At 44.9% G+C, this 17,292-nt stretch overlaps 1 protein-coding gene across 1 annotated transcript in view; it reads left to right on the top strand.

The window, feature by feature from the left end:
- LOC120990149 (olfactory receptor 1468-like) overlaps window positions 1-17,058 on the top strand; it is a 97,740-nt gene extending 80,682 nt beyond the window's left edge. The window contains exon 2 of the mRNA XM_040418739.1: window positions 16,132-17,058. Coding sequence (XP_040274673.1) covers window positions 16,132-17,058 — 927 coding nt within the window. The remainder of the gene's footprint in view (window positions 1-16,131) is intronic.
- The last annotated feature ends 234 nt before the right edge of the window (window positions 17,059-17,292 follow it).

The raw sequence follows: 17,292 nt of genomic DNA, 5'->3' as shown, positions 1-17,292 counted from the left end.
CTTCACTTGATCTGTCAGAGGAGTTATTTACACATCAGTTGGAAGAAATGAGTGATGCGCAACCATTATTGCCAGAGGATGTAGATAACAGGGATATGTCTCAGTCAGGCAGCATGGCACACATGGACGTACGGTGTGATGATGATGATGTTGTACCCGCTGCTGCTTCCTTTGCTGAGTTGTCAGATAGAAGTGAAGCGGTTGATGATGACAATGTGTACGTGGATGTCACGTGGGTGCCCGCTCGAAGAGAAGAAGAACAGGTGGAAAGTTCTGATGTGGATACAGAGAGGAGGAGGAGATGAGTTGAAAGCAGGGGGAGGTCATCGCAAGGAGCTAGTGGCACAGTCAGACAGCATGCATTGGCACCCGGGGACAGCCAGACAGCACGCCAATCAACGCATGCTGTTGCCACCACCAGAATGCCGTCATTGCAGAGATCATCAGTGTGGCATTTTTTTTGTGTGTCTGCCTCTGACAACAGCGATGCCATTTGCAACCTCTGCCAAAAGAAACTGAGTCGTGGCAAGTCCAACACCCACCTAGGTACAACTGCTTTGCGAAGGCACATGATCGCACTTCACAAACGCCTATGGGATCAACACATGAGTACAAGCAGCACACAAACTCAAAGCCACCATCCTCCTCCTGGTCCAGCATCTTCAGCCACGTCAACCACTGCTGTCCTCCTTGCCCCCTCTCAACCATCCACCACTCCGTCTCTCGCCTTGAGCAGTTCCTGCCCATCTGCCCACAGTCAGGTGTCTGTCAAGGACATGTTTGAGCGTAAGAAGCCAATGTCACAAAGTTACCCCCTTGCCCGGCGTCTGACAGCTGGCTTGTCGGAACTCTTAGCCCGCCAGCTTTTACCATACAAGCTGGTGGAGTCTGAGGCGTTTCAAAAATTTGTAGCTATTGGGACACCGCAGTAGAAGGTACCCGGCCGAAATTTCTTTGCACAAAAGGCAATCCCCAACCTGTACTCGATTGTGCAAAAGGAAGTAATGGCATGTCTGGCACACAGTGTTGGGGCAAGGGTCCATCTGACCACTTATACCTGGTCTGCAAAGCACGGTCAGGGCAGGTATATCACCTACACTGCGCATTGGGTAAACCTGCTGACGGCTGCCAAGCATGGAATGCGTGGCTCTGCAGAGGAGTTGGTGATACCGCCATGACTTGCAGGCAGGCCTGCTGCCACCTCCTCTACTCCTCCTGCTCCATCCTCTTCCATAACCTCCTCGGCTGAGTCCACTTCTGCTGCTGCGTCTTGCTCCACATCAACGGCACCCCCCCAGCTCCCCAGGGGATATTCCCGGATACGACCGTGTCACGCCGTCTTGGGGTTGACTTGCCTGAAAGCAGAGAGTCACACCGGACCAGCACTCCTGTCCGCCCTGAACGCACAGGTGGATCAGTGGCTGACTCCGCACCAACTGGAGATCGGCAAAGTTGTGTGTGACAACGGAAGCAATTTGTTGGCGGCATTGAATTTGTGCATGTTGACACATGTGCCGTGCATGGCACATGTGTGTAATCTGATCATACAACGCTTTGTGCATAAGTACCCAGGCTTACAGGTCGTCCTCAAGCAGGCCAGGAAGGTGTGTGGCCATTTCAGGCGTTCCTACACGGCCATGGCGCACTTTTCATATATCCGGCGGCGAAACAACATGCCAGTGAGGCGCTGGATTTGCAAAAGCCCGACACGTTGGAATTCAACACTCCTAATGTTCGCCGCCTGCTCCAACAAGAAAAAGCCGTCAATGAGTATTTGTATGTCCGGGGTGCTAGGACAGCCTCTGCGGAGCTGGGAATTTTTTTGCCATGTTACTGGACGCTCATGCACAATGCCTGTAGGCTCATGCGTCCTTTTGAGGAGGTGACAAACCTAGTCAGTCGCACCATCAGCGACATCATACCATTTGTTTTCTTCTTGAAGCGTTCCCTGCGAAGAGTGCTGGATCAGGCCATAGATGATCGTGAAGAGGAAGAGTTGTGGTCACCATCACCACCAGAAACAGCCTTATCAGCATTGCTTGCTTTACCTGCGGCAACGCTGGAAGAGGAGTCTGAGGAAGAGCAGTCAGAGGAGGAATGTGGCTTTGAGGAGGAGGAGGAAGACCAACCACAACAGGCATCCCAGGGTGCTCGTTGTAACCTATCTGGTACCTGTGGTGTTGTACGTGGCTGGGGGGAAGAACATACCTTCAGTGAGATCACTGAGGACGAGGAACGGGACATGAGTAGCTCGGCATCCAACCTTGTGCAAATGTGGTCTTTCATGCTGTCGTGCCTGTTGAGGGACCCTCGTATAAAAAGGCTGAAGGAAAACGACCTGTACTAAGTGGCCACGCTACTAGACCCCCGGTATAAGCAGAAAGTGCCTGAAATGTTACCGAATTACCGCAAGTCGGAAAGGATGCAGCAGTTCCAAAATAAATTAAAAAGTATGCTTTACACAGCGTATAAGGGTGATGTCACAGCACAACGGGAATCTAACAGGGGAAGAGGTGAAAGTAATCCTCCTCCTCCCACGACCACGCCGGCAAGGACAGAACGCTTTACAGACGTGTTGGAAGACATGTAGAGCTTTTTAAGTCCTACGCATCGCCACAGCCCTTCGGGGTCCACCCTCAGAGAACGACTCGACCGACAGGTAGCAGACTACCTCGCCTTAACTGCAGATATTGACACTCTGAGGAGTGATGAACCCCTTGACTACTGGGTGTGCAGGCTTGATCTGTGGCCTGAGCTACCCCAATTTGCGATAGAACTTCTGGCCTGACCCGCTTCAAGTGTCCTGTCAGAAAGGACCTTCAGCGTAGCAGGAGGTATTGTCACTGAGAAGAGAAGTCGCCTAGGTCAAAAAAGTCTAGATTACCTCACCTTTATTAAAATGAATGAGGGATGGATCCCGAAGGGACTGACCATGGGCGATACATTTGACTAAAAAAGGCCTGGTGATGAGATGAGCTGCCTTGGGCTAAAAATGGTCCACACGCTGTTGTATTTTATCTCTGAATGCCGGATGACTTGCGTTATTTATCCGCCACCAGCTAGGGTTCAAGTCGCAATGTTTTAGGGCACTTTCTGCCTGGGAAACATAAATTTTTCTGGCTGCTGCTACAGCAGCGGCTGCAACAATACCTAATCTTTCAGGCATGTGTACATGCCTAATTTTTCTGGCCTCTGGTGCTGCACTGTGGCTTCAAAAACCAAAAAAAAAAAAGGCACATACATGTGTCAATTCCCCTTCGTGATTGTTACCTTGTTGTGGTGAAGGGGCTTGCGTATCACAATGAAGCGATCACCTCTATGAGTGTGTTGGCAATGTTGGCACACCCCAGATGATAAGGTCGCTTCATTGTGAACAGACCAAAAGCGATCGGCTGGATAATTTTGTATAGAAAAAATATTAATTTTCTTTGTGATCATCTAAGGTGATCTTTAAAGCCTACTAGGCCAACAATGGGCCCACACTGCAGAATCATTGTTTTCTGGGTCACTTAACTGTCACTGAACTACCTCAGCACGACCATAGGCTTTGAAAAACCGCCATCGCCTGCAATCTCCCAAACGTGCGCACGAGCACAGTCATCACTACACCAAGATTGACGCATAGAGGAATAAAATTTATGTCATGAGTGTGTCAACTATTGACAACTCTTTGCGGTTGTCTAAAATCTATTCCATACACCGGCCCCTAATAGGGGACGTAACAGGGATTAAACTGATAGGAATGGTACTACTTAACACACCTTATAATAATAATAATAATAATAATAATAATAATAATAATAATAATAATAATAATAATTAATAATAATACTAGTGGACGTAACAGGGATTAAACTGATAAGAATAGCACTACTTAACACACCGCTCCTATCTGGTGGCACAGTAGATTGCACGCGCAGTGCCCCAAATTGGACGTAGGAGAACCGACCAAGTAACTTTTTCCATCTCCCGGTTCCTAAAATCGATTCTATATACATGTCCCCTGATAGGGGACGTAACAGGGATTAAACTGATAAGAATAGTACTACTTAACACACCTTATAATAACGCAGAGAGAAGCAACACAGAGAGAGGAGTCTGAAGAAGAGGAGTCAGAGAAGGAAGGTGGCTTTGAGGAGGTGGAAGACCAACCACAGCAGGGGTCCCAAGGGGCTTGTTGTCACCTTTCGGGGACCCTTGGTGTTGTGCGTGGCTGGGTGGAGGAAGAGACCATCAACGACATCAGTGAGGACAAGGAACGGGACATGGCTAGCTTGGTATCCAACCTTGTGCAAATGGGGAGTTTGTGGTTGTGCAAATGGACTGTTTGCGGTTGTTTGCGGTGCGTTAAACGGGGAGTTTGGTCTGTCACTGTGAAGCGGGCGTAACCCTTACACTACCTGATCGATACAACATCATACCTAATGTTTTAAAGCACGTTATTACAAACAATTTCAGGAATGTTAGGTGATTTATGCCCTTTATGGATTAAAACCAGACTCTGCGTCAACTATGTAATTTTCCATGGGAGTTTTTCCATGGATCCCCCTCCGGCACAGTCCAGGTGTTAGTCCCCTTGAAACAACTTTTCCATCTCTATTGTGGCCAGAAAGAGTCCCTGTGAGTTTTAAAATTCTCATGCCTATTGAAGACTATGGCAGTAGGCCCGGTTCGCCCGTTCGCGAACATTTGCGAAAATTTGCGTTCGCCGTTCGCGAACGGAAAAATTTATGTTCGCGACATCTCTAGTCCTCACTGATGTCATTGAAGGTCTGTTCTTCCCTTCAGCCATGTACAACACCACGGGTACCAGATAGGTGACATCGAGCACCGTGGGATGAGTGCTGTGGTTGGTCTTCCTCCTCCTCAAAGCCACATTCCTCCTCTGACTCCTCTTCCTCAGACTCCTCTTCTAGCGTTGCCGCAGGACCATCCAGCGATGCTGATAAGGCTGTTTCTGGTGGTGATGGTGACCACAACTCTTTCTCTTCCTCTTCACGCTCATCTACGGCCTGATCCAGCACTCTTCGCAGGGCACGCTCCAGGAAGAAAACAAATGGGATGATGTCGCTGATGGTGCCTTCAGTGCGAGTGACTAAGTTTGTCACCTCCTCAAAAGGATGCATGAGCCTACAGGCATTGCGCATGAGCGTCCAGTAACGTGGCAAAAAAATTCCCAGCTCCGCAGAGGCTGTCCTAGCACCCCGGTCATGCAAATACTCGTTGACGGCTTTTTCTTGTTGGAGCAGGCGGTCGAACATTAGGAGTGTTGAATTCCAACGCGTCGGGCTGTCGCAAATCAAGCGCCTCACTGGCATGTTGTTTCGCCGCTGAATATCTGAAAAGTGCGCCATGGCCATGTAGGAACGCCTGAAATTGCCACACACCTTCCTGGCCTGCTTGAGGACATCCTGTCAGCCTGGGTACTTATGCACAAAGCGTTGTACGATCAGATTCAACACATGTGCCATGAACGGCACATGTGTCAACTTGCCCAAATTCAATGCCGTCAACAAATTGCTTCCGGTGTCACACACCACTTTGCCGATCTCCAGTTGGTGCGGAGTCAGCCACTGCTCCACCTGTGCGTTCAGGGCGGACAGGAGTGCTGGTCCGGTGTGACTCTCTGCTTTCAGGCAAGTCAACCCCAAGACGGCGTGACACTGTCGTATCCGGGATGTGGAATAGTCCCTGGGGAGCTGGGGGGGTGCCGTTGATGTGGAGCAAGACGCAGCAGCAGAAGAGGACTCAGCCGAGGAGGTTAGCGAAGAGGATGGAGTAGGAGGAGTAGAGGAGGTGGCAGCAGGCCTGCCTGCAAGTCGTGGAGGTATCACCAACTCCTCTGCAGAGCCACGCATTCCATGCTTGGCAGCCGTCAGCAGGTTTACCCAATGCGCAGTATACGTGATATACCTGCCCTGATCATGCTTTGCAGATCAGGTATCAGTGGTCAGATGGACCCTTGCCCCACCACTGTGTGCCAGACATGCCATGACTTCCTTTTCCACAATAGAGTACAGGTTGGGGATTGCCTTTTGTGAAAAGAAATTTCGGCCGGGTACCTTCCACTGCGGTGTCCCAATAGCTACAAATTTTTTGAAGGCCTCAGACTCCACCAGCTTGTATGGTAAAAGCTGGCGGGCTAAGAGTTCCGACAACATAGAAACAACATAGAAACATAGAAACATAGAATGTGTCGGCAGATAAGAACCATTTGGCCCATCTAGTCTGCCCAGTATACTGAGTACTATGGATAGCCCCTGGCCCTATCTTATATGAAGGATGGCCTTATGCCTATCCCATGCATGCTTAAACTCCTTCACTGTATTTGCAGCTACCACTTCTGCAGGAAGGCTATTCCATGCATCCACTACTCTCTCAGTAAAGTAATACTTACTGATATTACTTTTAAACCTTTGCTCCTCTAATTTAAAACTAAATCCTCTTGTAGCAGTTTTTCCTCTTTTAAATATTCTCTCCTCTTTTACCTTGTTGATTCCCTTTATGTATTTAAAAGTTTCTATCATATCCCCTCTGTCTCATCTTTGTCACGAGGGTATCAAGAGCCACGTCTGACTCCGTTATACCCGGGGTCAGGAAGCCGCAGCGGGTGGCTGCGCGCTCTATATCTAAAGATCACGTTGTTTCTTAGTGATTGTTTTCTGTGTTTGCCTTGCTATCCTTTTTGTCTCAATCAGGGATCCGTAGCTTCTCCTCCTCAGCTGTTTCTTGTCTGCCACTCCCAACCTCCTTATATTCTCCCCTCACTCTTCTCTAGTTGCCAGTTATAGAGCTTCCTGCCTGGACATCTATACTGACCCACTGGAGTTGTGACTCCTGGTTGTCGTTCCAGAGTGCTTCCCTCCGGATCCCTGTTGGGCTTCTTGTTGTCTCCTGTTGTCGCCCACCTGGGATTATATGTTGAGTTTGTCATGTCTGTCCTTCCCTTGGTGTTTTCCTTTAGAGCTAGTGGTGCGGACTAGTGTTCCCACCGCCCTGTTCACTATCTAGGGCTCAGCTTAGGGAAAGCCAGGGTTTTAGGCACGTGATCGGCGTACGGGTGAGGAACCCGTCTAGGGACGTCAGGGCAGCCAGGTGCCAGCCGCTAGGTGAGTCAGGGGTCACCACCTTCCCTCTCACTTGGGCAGGGCCTTCCTTGTTCCCTCCCTCTGTGTCACGTATGTGATAGTCACGCCGACCGTGATAATCTTTCTTCCAAGCTATACATGTTAAGGTCCTTTAATCTTTCCTGGTACGTTTTATCCTGCAATCCATGTACTAGTTTAGTAGCTCTTCTCTGAACTCTCTCCAAAGAATCAATATCCTTCTGGAGATATGGTCTCCAGTACTGAGCACAATACTCCAAATGAGGTCTCACTAGTGCTCTGTAGAGCGGCATGAGCGCCTCCCTCTTTCTACTGGTAATGCCTCTCCCTATACACCCAAGCATTCTGCTAGCATTTCCTGCTGCTCTATGACCTTTAAGTCTTCTGAAATAATGACCCCTAAATCCCTTTCCTCAGATACTGAGGTTAGGACTGTATCACTGATTTTATATTCTGCTCTTGGGTTTTTACGCCCCAGGTGCATTATCTTGCACTTATCAACATTAAATTTTAGTTGCCAGATTTTTGACCATTCCTCTAGTTTTCCTAAATCCTTTTCCATTTGGTGTATCCCTCCAGGAACATTAACGCTGTTACAAATCTTTGTGTCATCAGCAAAAAGACACACCTTACCATCGATGTCTTCTGCAATTTCACTGATAAAGATATTAAACAATATGGGTTCCAGAACAGATCCCTGAGGTACCCCACTGGTAACAAGACCTTGGTCTGAATATACTCCATTGACTACAACCCTCTGTTGCCTGTCCCTCAGCCACTGCCTAATCCATTCAACAATATGGGAGTCCAAGCCCAAAGACTGCAATTTATTGATAAGCCTTCTGTGTGGGACAGTATCAAAAGCCTTACTGAAGTCTAGATAAGCTATGTCTACTGCATTTCCACCATCTATTATTTTAGTCACCCAATCAAAGAAATCAATAAGATTAGTTTGACATGATCTCCCTGAAGTAAACCCATGCTGTTTTTCATCTTTCAATCCATGGGATTTTAGATGTTCCACAATCCTCTCCTTAAGTATGGTTTCCATTAATTTCCCCACTATTGATGTCAGGCTTACTGGTCTATAGTTGCCCTATTCCTCCCTACTACCTTTCTTGTGAATGGGCACAACATTTGCTAATTTCCAATCTTCTGGGACGACTCCTGTTGCCAGTGATTGGTTAAATAAATCTGTTAATGGTTTTGCTAGTTCACCGCTGAGCTCTTTTAATAGCTTTGGGTGTATCCCATCAGGCCCCTGTGACTTATTTGTATTAATTTTAGACAGCTGACTTAGAACCTCCTCCTCTGTAAAGACACATGCATCAAAAGATTCATTAGTCTTCTTTGCTAACTGAGGTCCTTTTCCTTCATTTTCCTTCGTAAAGACTGAACAGAAGTATTCATTGAGGCTGTCAGCTAGTTCTTTATCTTCTTCCATATACCTTCCTTCTTTTGTTTTTAATTTTGTAATTCCTTGTTTTAGTTTCCTTTTTTCATTTATGTATCTGAAGAATGCCTTATCGCCTTTGTTCCCCTGACTGAGCTAATTTCTCTTCTGCCTGTGCTTTAGAAGCTCTTATAACTTGTTTGGCCTCTCTCTGCCTAATCTTATAAATTTGCCTGTCATCCTCGTTTTTTTTTTTTTATAATTCCTAAATGCTATCTTTTTGTTTTTAATGATTTTCGCCACTTCTGCTGAGTACCACAGTGGTCTATTTCTTTTTTTTTTTGCTTTTACTGACAAGCCTAATGCAATTTTCTGTTGCCTTCAATAGTGCCTCTTTTAAGTAGTCCCATTTCTCCTGGACTCCAATGAAACTGTTCCAATCTGATAGGGACTCGTATACCACTAATCTAATTTTAGAAAAGTCAGTTTTTCTAAAATCTAAAACTTATTGTTTTTGTGTGGAGTGACTCAGTCACTGTACTTATAGTAAACCACACTGACTGGTGATCACTAGATCCCAAGCTTTCCCCTACAGTAATATCATATACCAAATTCCTATTTGTGAATACTAAATCTAAAATGGCCTCCTTCCGGGTTGGCTCCTTAACTACTTGCTGTAGAGATAATCCCAGTAGGGAATTTAGAATATCTGTACTCCTGGCAGAACTAGCTATTTTGGTTTTCCAGTTTACATCTGGAAGATTGAAGTCTCCCATAATGATAACTTCCCCCTTCAATGTCATTTTAGCTATTTCCTCAACTAGTAGATCATCTAATTCTTTGACTTGGCTAGGTGGTCTATATATCACACCTACACGAGTTACCTTATGATTATCAAGCTGCAAGGTAACCCAAACTGACTCTAAATTGTTCTCGCTAACTTGTATCAAATTAGATTTTATGCTGTCTTTCACATACAGGGCCACCACTCCCCCTTCTTGCCTTCTCTGTCTTTCCTGTATAGAGAGAACCCTGGTATTGATATATCCCAGTCATTACTCCCCTTGAACCATATCTCAGTAACAGCCACTACATCTATAATCTCAGATGCCATTATAGCCTCAAGTTCATTGATCTTATTCCCTAAACTGCGAGCATTTGTAGATAAGAATCTGAGCTTGTCATTTATTAACCTTTGTACTACTGGCATCTTCTGGCATTGTTCCGGGGGGCAGTCGGACTGCTGGATTATCACTCTTTTGCCCCCCTTTCCTAGTTTAAATGCTCCTTAGCAAATACTTGGAACTGTTCACCGAGGACATTCGTTCCTTTGAGAGAAAGATGCAAACCATCTTTCTTGTACAGTTCTTTTCCCTTCCAACAAGAGCTAACATGAGACACAAACTTAAACCCTTGGTTCAGACACCATTCACCAAGCCATACATTGAATTCCTTAATGCGCATCTTCCTGTCATGCTGAAGGTTATGCACAGGTAAAACTGCAGAGAATGAAACAGTTGATGCAACCTCCCGTATATCCTTTCCAAGTGTGTGAAAAGCTCCTTTCACCTTTGAAACCTCATTGCAAGCCAGATCGTTTGTCCCAGGATGGACAATAACATCCACTTCCCTTTGCTGGTTTGCTTGCCTAACAGTAGGATTAAGGATCCGTTGTCTATCCCTGCTAGCGGTAGCACCAGGGAGACATCTCACAACACCATTCTCCTCAAACTTCACACCTCTTATGATGGAATCGCTCACCAACAGCTGCTTACTATCAGTCCTCACCTTCTCCTTTTTGTCTTTGACTGCAGTCTTGCATACTTTAGGCATGGGAGATGATTGTTTCTCACCCACTGTGCTTGAGCCATCCGCCATGTTGCTCTTGCACTCTGAAAGTGCTGCAAATGAATTATGGAGAGCCACAGACTACAGTAACCCATCTTCCATTTCTAGGGGGCCTCTGTGGCAGTAGCATTGCAATGTTCTCAGCCTGAGTTTGTTTAATGGTTAATTTACAAATCTCATATTTCAAAAAGGTAATTTCCTGTTGCATTATGGAGAGCTGTCTACAGATCAGACAGTATCCAAACCTCTGAAGAGTGGAACCTGAAATAAAAGCACAGCAATTCCTGCACAGAACCAGGTCTGCCAGTGCAAAGAGGGGAATTTTTTTTTTTTAGACAAAGAAATCTTACTTGTTTAGATGGTATCCACCTCCAGATTACCTCCTGAGTATCTCCTGAATATCTCCAATGCAATTGCAGACCAGCACTTTATTAGACCAGCACTTGATTAGCAGCCTTGAAAAAGCAGCAAGCTAGCTGTCAGACGCCGGACAAGGGGGTGACTCTGTGACATTGGCTTCTTACGCTCAAACATTTCCTTGACAGACACCTGACTGTGGGCAGATGAGCAGGAACTGCTGAAGGTGAGAGGCGGAGTGGCGGATGTTTGCTATCAATACTTTTTATTAGTTTTAAGAGAAAGACATACATTGTTATGCATAAAGAGAAACAGACGGCTACACAGTCAGCGCTTTACATAGCCACATTGGCAGCACCAACTTAGCCGAAATCCATACAGAAGTAAAATAGGCAGCAAACAAAAATAGACTAAAAACATAAAACATGCAGTGCAATCGTTAGGCAATATTTACCCAGATATAATTTTTGTACAGATATAATTTTGTACAGATATAATTTTGTACAGATATAATTTTGTACTACAGGACATCAAACTATATGTTAAGTATATGTTAAGTATATCAGTCAGAGGATGGTAAAGCGAGCGGGGAGGCCCTCCATATGCCCCATTCCCTCTCAAACCTCCTAGCTGCGTCCCCAGTTCCCCTCAGCACACGCTCATGTATATAAGTAGAATTTAGCCTACGGATGAATTTCCAATTTTTTGCTATGGCCAATTTGGTTGAAAGAAAGAGGTGTCCCAGTACCACCCTCCCCTCACATGGTATCCTAACCAAATCAATCCATAAAAGAGCCAATGAAGGAGATGGCGGGACCTGGAGAACCAGTAAATCCGAGGCAAGAGAGAATGTAGTCCTCCATATGTCCCGCAGCATCGGACAAGACCACAAAATATGGTATAATGTGCCTCTCCCCCCACATTCCCGCCAGCATAGATATGAGAAATCGGGAAAGATATGGCTCAAGCGATCAGGCGTATAATACCGCCTTAGTGTGGTTTTCATCAAGGACTCATAATGCAAAGCGCATCTAATATTTTTTAATATACATGAAAAGGCCGCAGACCACTGCTCATCAGAGAACGTTAGCCCTAAATCCCTTTCCCAAGTAAGCAGTGGAGTCGTTTTAACAAATAATCCTTTATCCCCCATCATCATATACAAAGGCCGCAATCGTGTGCCTTGTGGAGGGGCAAGTGACCACAATTTAAAGACTTCCTGATTGCACACCAGATTAAACGGACAATTAGCTGTTAAAATATGTCTAATACACAAATATTTATAAAAATCTGTGTGTGGAATCAGGAATCGTCTATGGAGATATTCAAAGGGGCAGAGGGTGTCCGAGATAAATAGTTTAGAGAGAAGGACCAATCCACTCAGCACCCAAGACGAAACCGAAATATTCGGAATAAGAAAATTAAATACAGTTACTGGGGTGCTGGGTGGAAAGGATCCGGACTCCTGAGTACATAATTTATGAAATCGGACCCAGTTTTCCAAAGCCATGAATACTAATGTCGGGAGAGATGGTCGATTAAATGTCGAATGGAGGGCTGCCAATAGGAGGGTTTTTAAACTGCCACCAGGGGATAGTATTGTTTCTATATGTACCCACTGTTTCGTATAGTTGCCCACCCACCATTTCCTTAATTGTGATACCTGCGAGGCCAGAAAGTACTCATAAATGTTCGGGAGACCCAGTCCGCCCCGAAGTTTAGGTCTCTGCATTATTGTAATTGCTATTCTGGGTCTGTGCCGTTTCCAAATCAATGCATTGATCAACTGGGAACATTTCTGAAAGAAACTGCTTGGGGGAGTGATAGGTAGTGTCTTAAATATGTATAGGAGTTTAGGGAGGGTGAACATCTGAAAGGATGCAATACGACCTACCCAAGACACCTCATATTTAGCTAAGTTGTCAAGGTCCTTCTCTAGGACCCTTAAAAGTGGGACATAATTTACCGCATATAGCTTCTTAAATGACGCTGTAAGCTTTATCCCCAAATAGTCAATTTGGCTATTTTGCCAGTCTAAGTCAAAGGTATCCTTCAGCTTCTTCATCTGGATAGGAAGGATATTTATTGGAAGAGCCTGGGATTTGAGAGCATTCAGTTTATAAAACGAGAGTTCTCCAAATCGGGTTATAATATCAATGGCAGCTGTAAGAGATGTTTGGGGTTTTGACAGCGTCAGAATGATTTCGTCTGCATATATGCTGGCTTTATGTTCTATACCCCCTATACCAACTCCTTCTATATCTGGACACTGACGTAAAGCTTGAGCTAAGGGCTCTATGGTCAAAATAAATATCAAGGGAGACAGGGGGCAACCCTGGCGGGTACCGTTAGTAATGTCAAAGGGGTCCGAAAGCACCCCATTGACCCACACTCTAGCACTTGGTTGGGTATAAAGTGCCCTGATAGCCGCCAGAATTGCTCCCGAAAATCCCATCCTCACTAACACCGAGAAGGCGAACCGCCAATTAATGCGGTCAAACGCCTTCTCGGCGTCCAGAGTGACCAAAGGGGCTGGGATTTTCGATTTCTGGACATAGTCCAGAATATTTAGTGTCCGCCTGGTATTATCTTGTAGCTGCCTACCTCTCACGAATCCCACTTGGTCCATATGGATAAGAGTTGTAATACAAGGGGCCAGACGACTTGCCAAAACTTTTGCGTAAATTTTTGCATCTGTATTTAACAGCGAAATCGGACGGTAGCTCCTTACATCATCCGAAGGGGGATCAGTTTTCGGAATGGTCGGAGTGGCGGATGTTTGAGAGGGGGCAAGAAGGACAGCGGCTGAAGATGCTGGACCAGGAGGATGGTGGCTTTGAGTTTGTGTGCTGTTTGTACTCATCATGTGTTGATCCCATATGCGTTTGTGATTTGAGATCATGTGCCTTCGCAAAGCACATGTACCTAGGTGGGTGTTGGACTTCCCACGACTCAGTTTCTTTTGGCACAGGTTGCAAATGGCATTGCTGTTATCAGAGGCAGACACACAAAAAAAATGCCACACTGCTGAGCTCTGCAATGACGGCATTCTGGTGGTGGCAACAGCATGCGTTGATTGACGTGCTGTCTGGCTGACCCCGGGTGCCGATGCATGCTGTCTGACTGTGCCACTAGCTCCTTGCGACGACCTCCCCCTGCTTCCAACTCGTCTCCTCCTCCTCTCTGTCTCCCCATCTGAAATTTCCCCCTGTTCTTCTTCTCTTCGAGCGGGCACCCACGTGACATCCACGTACACATTGTCATCATCAACCGCTTCACTTGTATCTGACATTTCAGCAAAGGAAGCAGCAGCGGGTACAACATCATCATCATCACACTGTACGTCCATGTGTGTAATGCTGTCTGACCGAGACATATCCCTGTTATCTACATCCTCTGGCAATAATGGTTGCGCATCACTCATTTCTTCCAACTGATGTGTAATAACTGACAGATCAAGTGAAGCGGCTGTGTTGCTAGTGTTGGTGGTGGCGGCAGGCGGGCAAGTGGTAACTTGAGAGGTGCCCAAAGCTGAGCTGGAGGAGGATGGTGCGTCAAGGTTCCGAGCGGAAGCTGTAGAAAATTGGGTGTCCTGTGTTAGCCAGTCAACTATGTCCTCAGAACTTTTCGAGTTCAGGGTACGTGGCCTCTGAACACTTGGCATTAGTCTAGGGCCAAATGGAATCACAGCACCACGACCACGACGGCCCCTGCGGGGTGGCCTGCCTCTGCCTGTCATTTTTTTTTCGATCAGTTGAACTATGCGTGTAAGCTACTGTGACACCAGATATGAGTGGCACTGTGCACTGGCAGAAGTTGGCACAGTACACGCTGTAGGCCTGACACACACTCTTGTAGGCAACTAACTGCAATTATATTATAGTCAAAAAAGTTTTTTGTTTTTTTTTAAATGTAATCTACTGTGACACCAGATATGAGTGGTAGCACTGTGCACTGGCAGTAGTGGGCACAGTACACGCTGTAGGCCTGACACACACGCTTGCAGGCAACTGCAATTATATTACAGCAAAAACATATATATATTTTTTTAAATGCAAGCTACTGTGACACCAGATATGAGTGGTGGCACTGGGCAAGTGGGCACAGTATACGCTGTGAGCCTGACACACACGCTGGCAGGCAACTGCAATTAGATTACAGAAGTAAAAAAATAAAAGGCAGACTGATGTACTAGCCCTAAAAAGGGCTTTTTGGGGTGCTGTCCTTACAGTAGATCAGATGAATCTTTCAGGACTGGAGTGGACACTGAATACACTAGCCTAGCTATCGATTTCCTTATTAAATCAGCAGCAGCAGCACTGTCCCTCCTCTCACTAAGAATGCAGCTTCCGAATGAATCTAAAATGGATGCTGTCCTTGCTTTTTGCTAGGAGGTGGGAGGGTCTGGGAGGGAGGGTATGCTGCTGATTGGCTGGAATGTGTCTGCTGACTGTGAGGTACAGGGTCAAAGTTTGCTCAAAGATGACAAATAGGGGGCGGAACGAACATCGCATATGTTCGCCCACCGCGGCGAACGCGAACAAGCGATTTTCGCCAGGAACTGTTCGCTGGCAAATAGTTTGGGACATCTCTAATGTTAACATGTGTATTTCCCCACAGCTATGTATGTCATCAATTACACATCATTTACTATTTCTGTCATGGGGGGAGAAGAAGCAAAAATAAATTTAAAAAAATTACAAAAAGAGATAACATATTTTCCTAAAAAAAAGACTAGAAGGTGTTATATACCATTATACAGGGCAATTGGACCAACTCTGACTTGCGACAAATTATTTGGGTACTAAACTTTTTTTTTTTTTTGGAAACAAAACTTATTTTAAGAAATTCGCTCATCCTTATTCTGTTCAAAAGTAGAAAGGATAGAACGCATGGATAGACACAAAATGCATAATAGATAGTGGAATATTGACAATAAATCTAACTAGATTAATTACAATATAATTATAATAAAGCTATATAGATAATTATATTAACATCTATGGGAAGTTCGTTCCACAGTGGGGCTGAATAAATAAGTAATATGCTAATGCTACATCTCCCTAACATGGGGACGAACTCAAGCATTCATGAATATATCAAAGTATCTTACATATAGATAAATATATTTGTTATATTGTCATAAATGTAGATGAGGAGGTCTACCAAAAAAATAACATTTGGAAAAAGAGTTGCAAAAGATACTAAGACCAAACAATGGTCTATACAGACAAAAGGCAACAGGATAGTTAAGAGGGGACGATAAAGTAATGGGTGCTATTAATATTAATCCCAAAAGGTACATAAGCTGAGGATGGATTTACACACCAATAGGGGTTAATAACTGGCAGCAATGTGGACATTGGATAAAAAAGTGAAGCATTTCTACAAGAGATTTAAGTTTGCTTTACTTTCTTGTACTTACAGACAAATCTGACTGCGGTCACAGAGTTTCTCCTCTTAGGATTTGAAGGCAGCCAACTTTTGAGAAATCTTCTATTTCTTCTGTTCCTTCTTGTTTTTGTTGCCACGATATGTGGGAATCTCCTGATCATCACCCTTGTGTCGACCACCAAGAACCTCCAGACTCCAATGTACTTTTTCATCTCACAACTGTCCATCAATGACATCTTATTGATCACAAATATTGTCCCCAACCTGCTCCACATCCTACTGAATAATGGAGAAACCATCAGTGTTATTGGTTGTATGACTCAGCTTTATTTTTTTGCTGCCACTGATGGATTTGAATGTCTTCTTCTCGCTGTGATGTCTTATGACAGATATGTGGCCATCTGTAATCCCCTCCGTTACTCCTCTATCATGACTAATAGATTTTGTGTTATATCACTTGTTATGTGTTGGTTGTTGAGTAGTTTTGAATCAGTCATTGTCACTGTTACACTATCCAAGCAAAATTTTTGTGGACCAAATATAATTGACCATTTATTCTGTGACATTTTCCCCTTACTAGAACTTTCCTGTTCTGACACCTTTATTGTTCATTTGGAGATTTATGTGATGGGAAGTCCAAATGTAATAAGCCCAACCGCAATCATTGTAGTGTCTTATACTTATATTGTGATATCAGTGTTAAGGATCCCATCCAGTACTGGTAGACAGAAAGCCTTCTCCACCTGTAGCTCCCACCTCATTGTGGTCTCCATATTTTACTGGTCTATTTCCATTGTCTATGTTCTTCCATCAAGAGGACAAACATCAGATGCTAATAAGATCTTCTCTCTGCTATATACTGTATTTACTCCACTGATTAACCCCATTATATACAGTCTGAGGAATAAAGACATTAAGAAGGCCATACAGAAAGTATTCCATAAACATGTCATGTACTAAACATTCATTGGCATTAAAACTGTTTCTACGAATGTCTAATATTAAGGTATATTGGGAGCGCATTCTCGTGATGAATAATATTATCATAGCCTGATTATAACGTAAAAAATAAAATTATTTATCCAACCTTTTAAAACAAGGGGCCCAATAACAGGCTATTAGGGTGCATGGGTTGGTGAGAGGTACAGTATGTGGTATAAATATCACCTCTCCTAAGTTCCCACTAATGTTGTG

This window comes from Bufo bufo, chromosome 1, assembly GCF_905171765.1.
Source record: "Bufo bufo chromosome 1, aBufBuf1.1, whole genome shotgun sequence".
NCBI lineage: Eukaryota > Metazoa > Chordata > Amphibia > Anura > Bufonidae > Bufo > Bufo bufo.
This window is presented reverse-complemented; position numbering and strand designations above follow the sequence as displayed.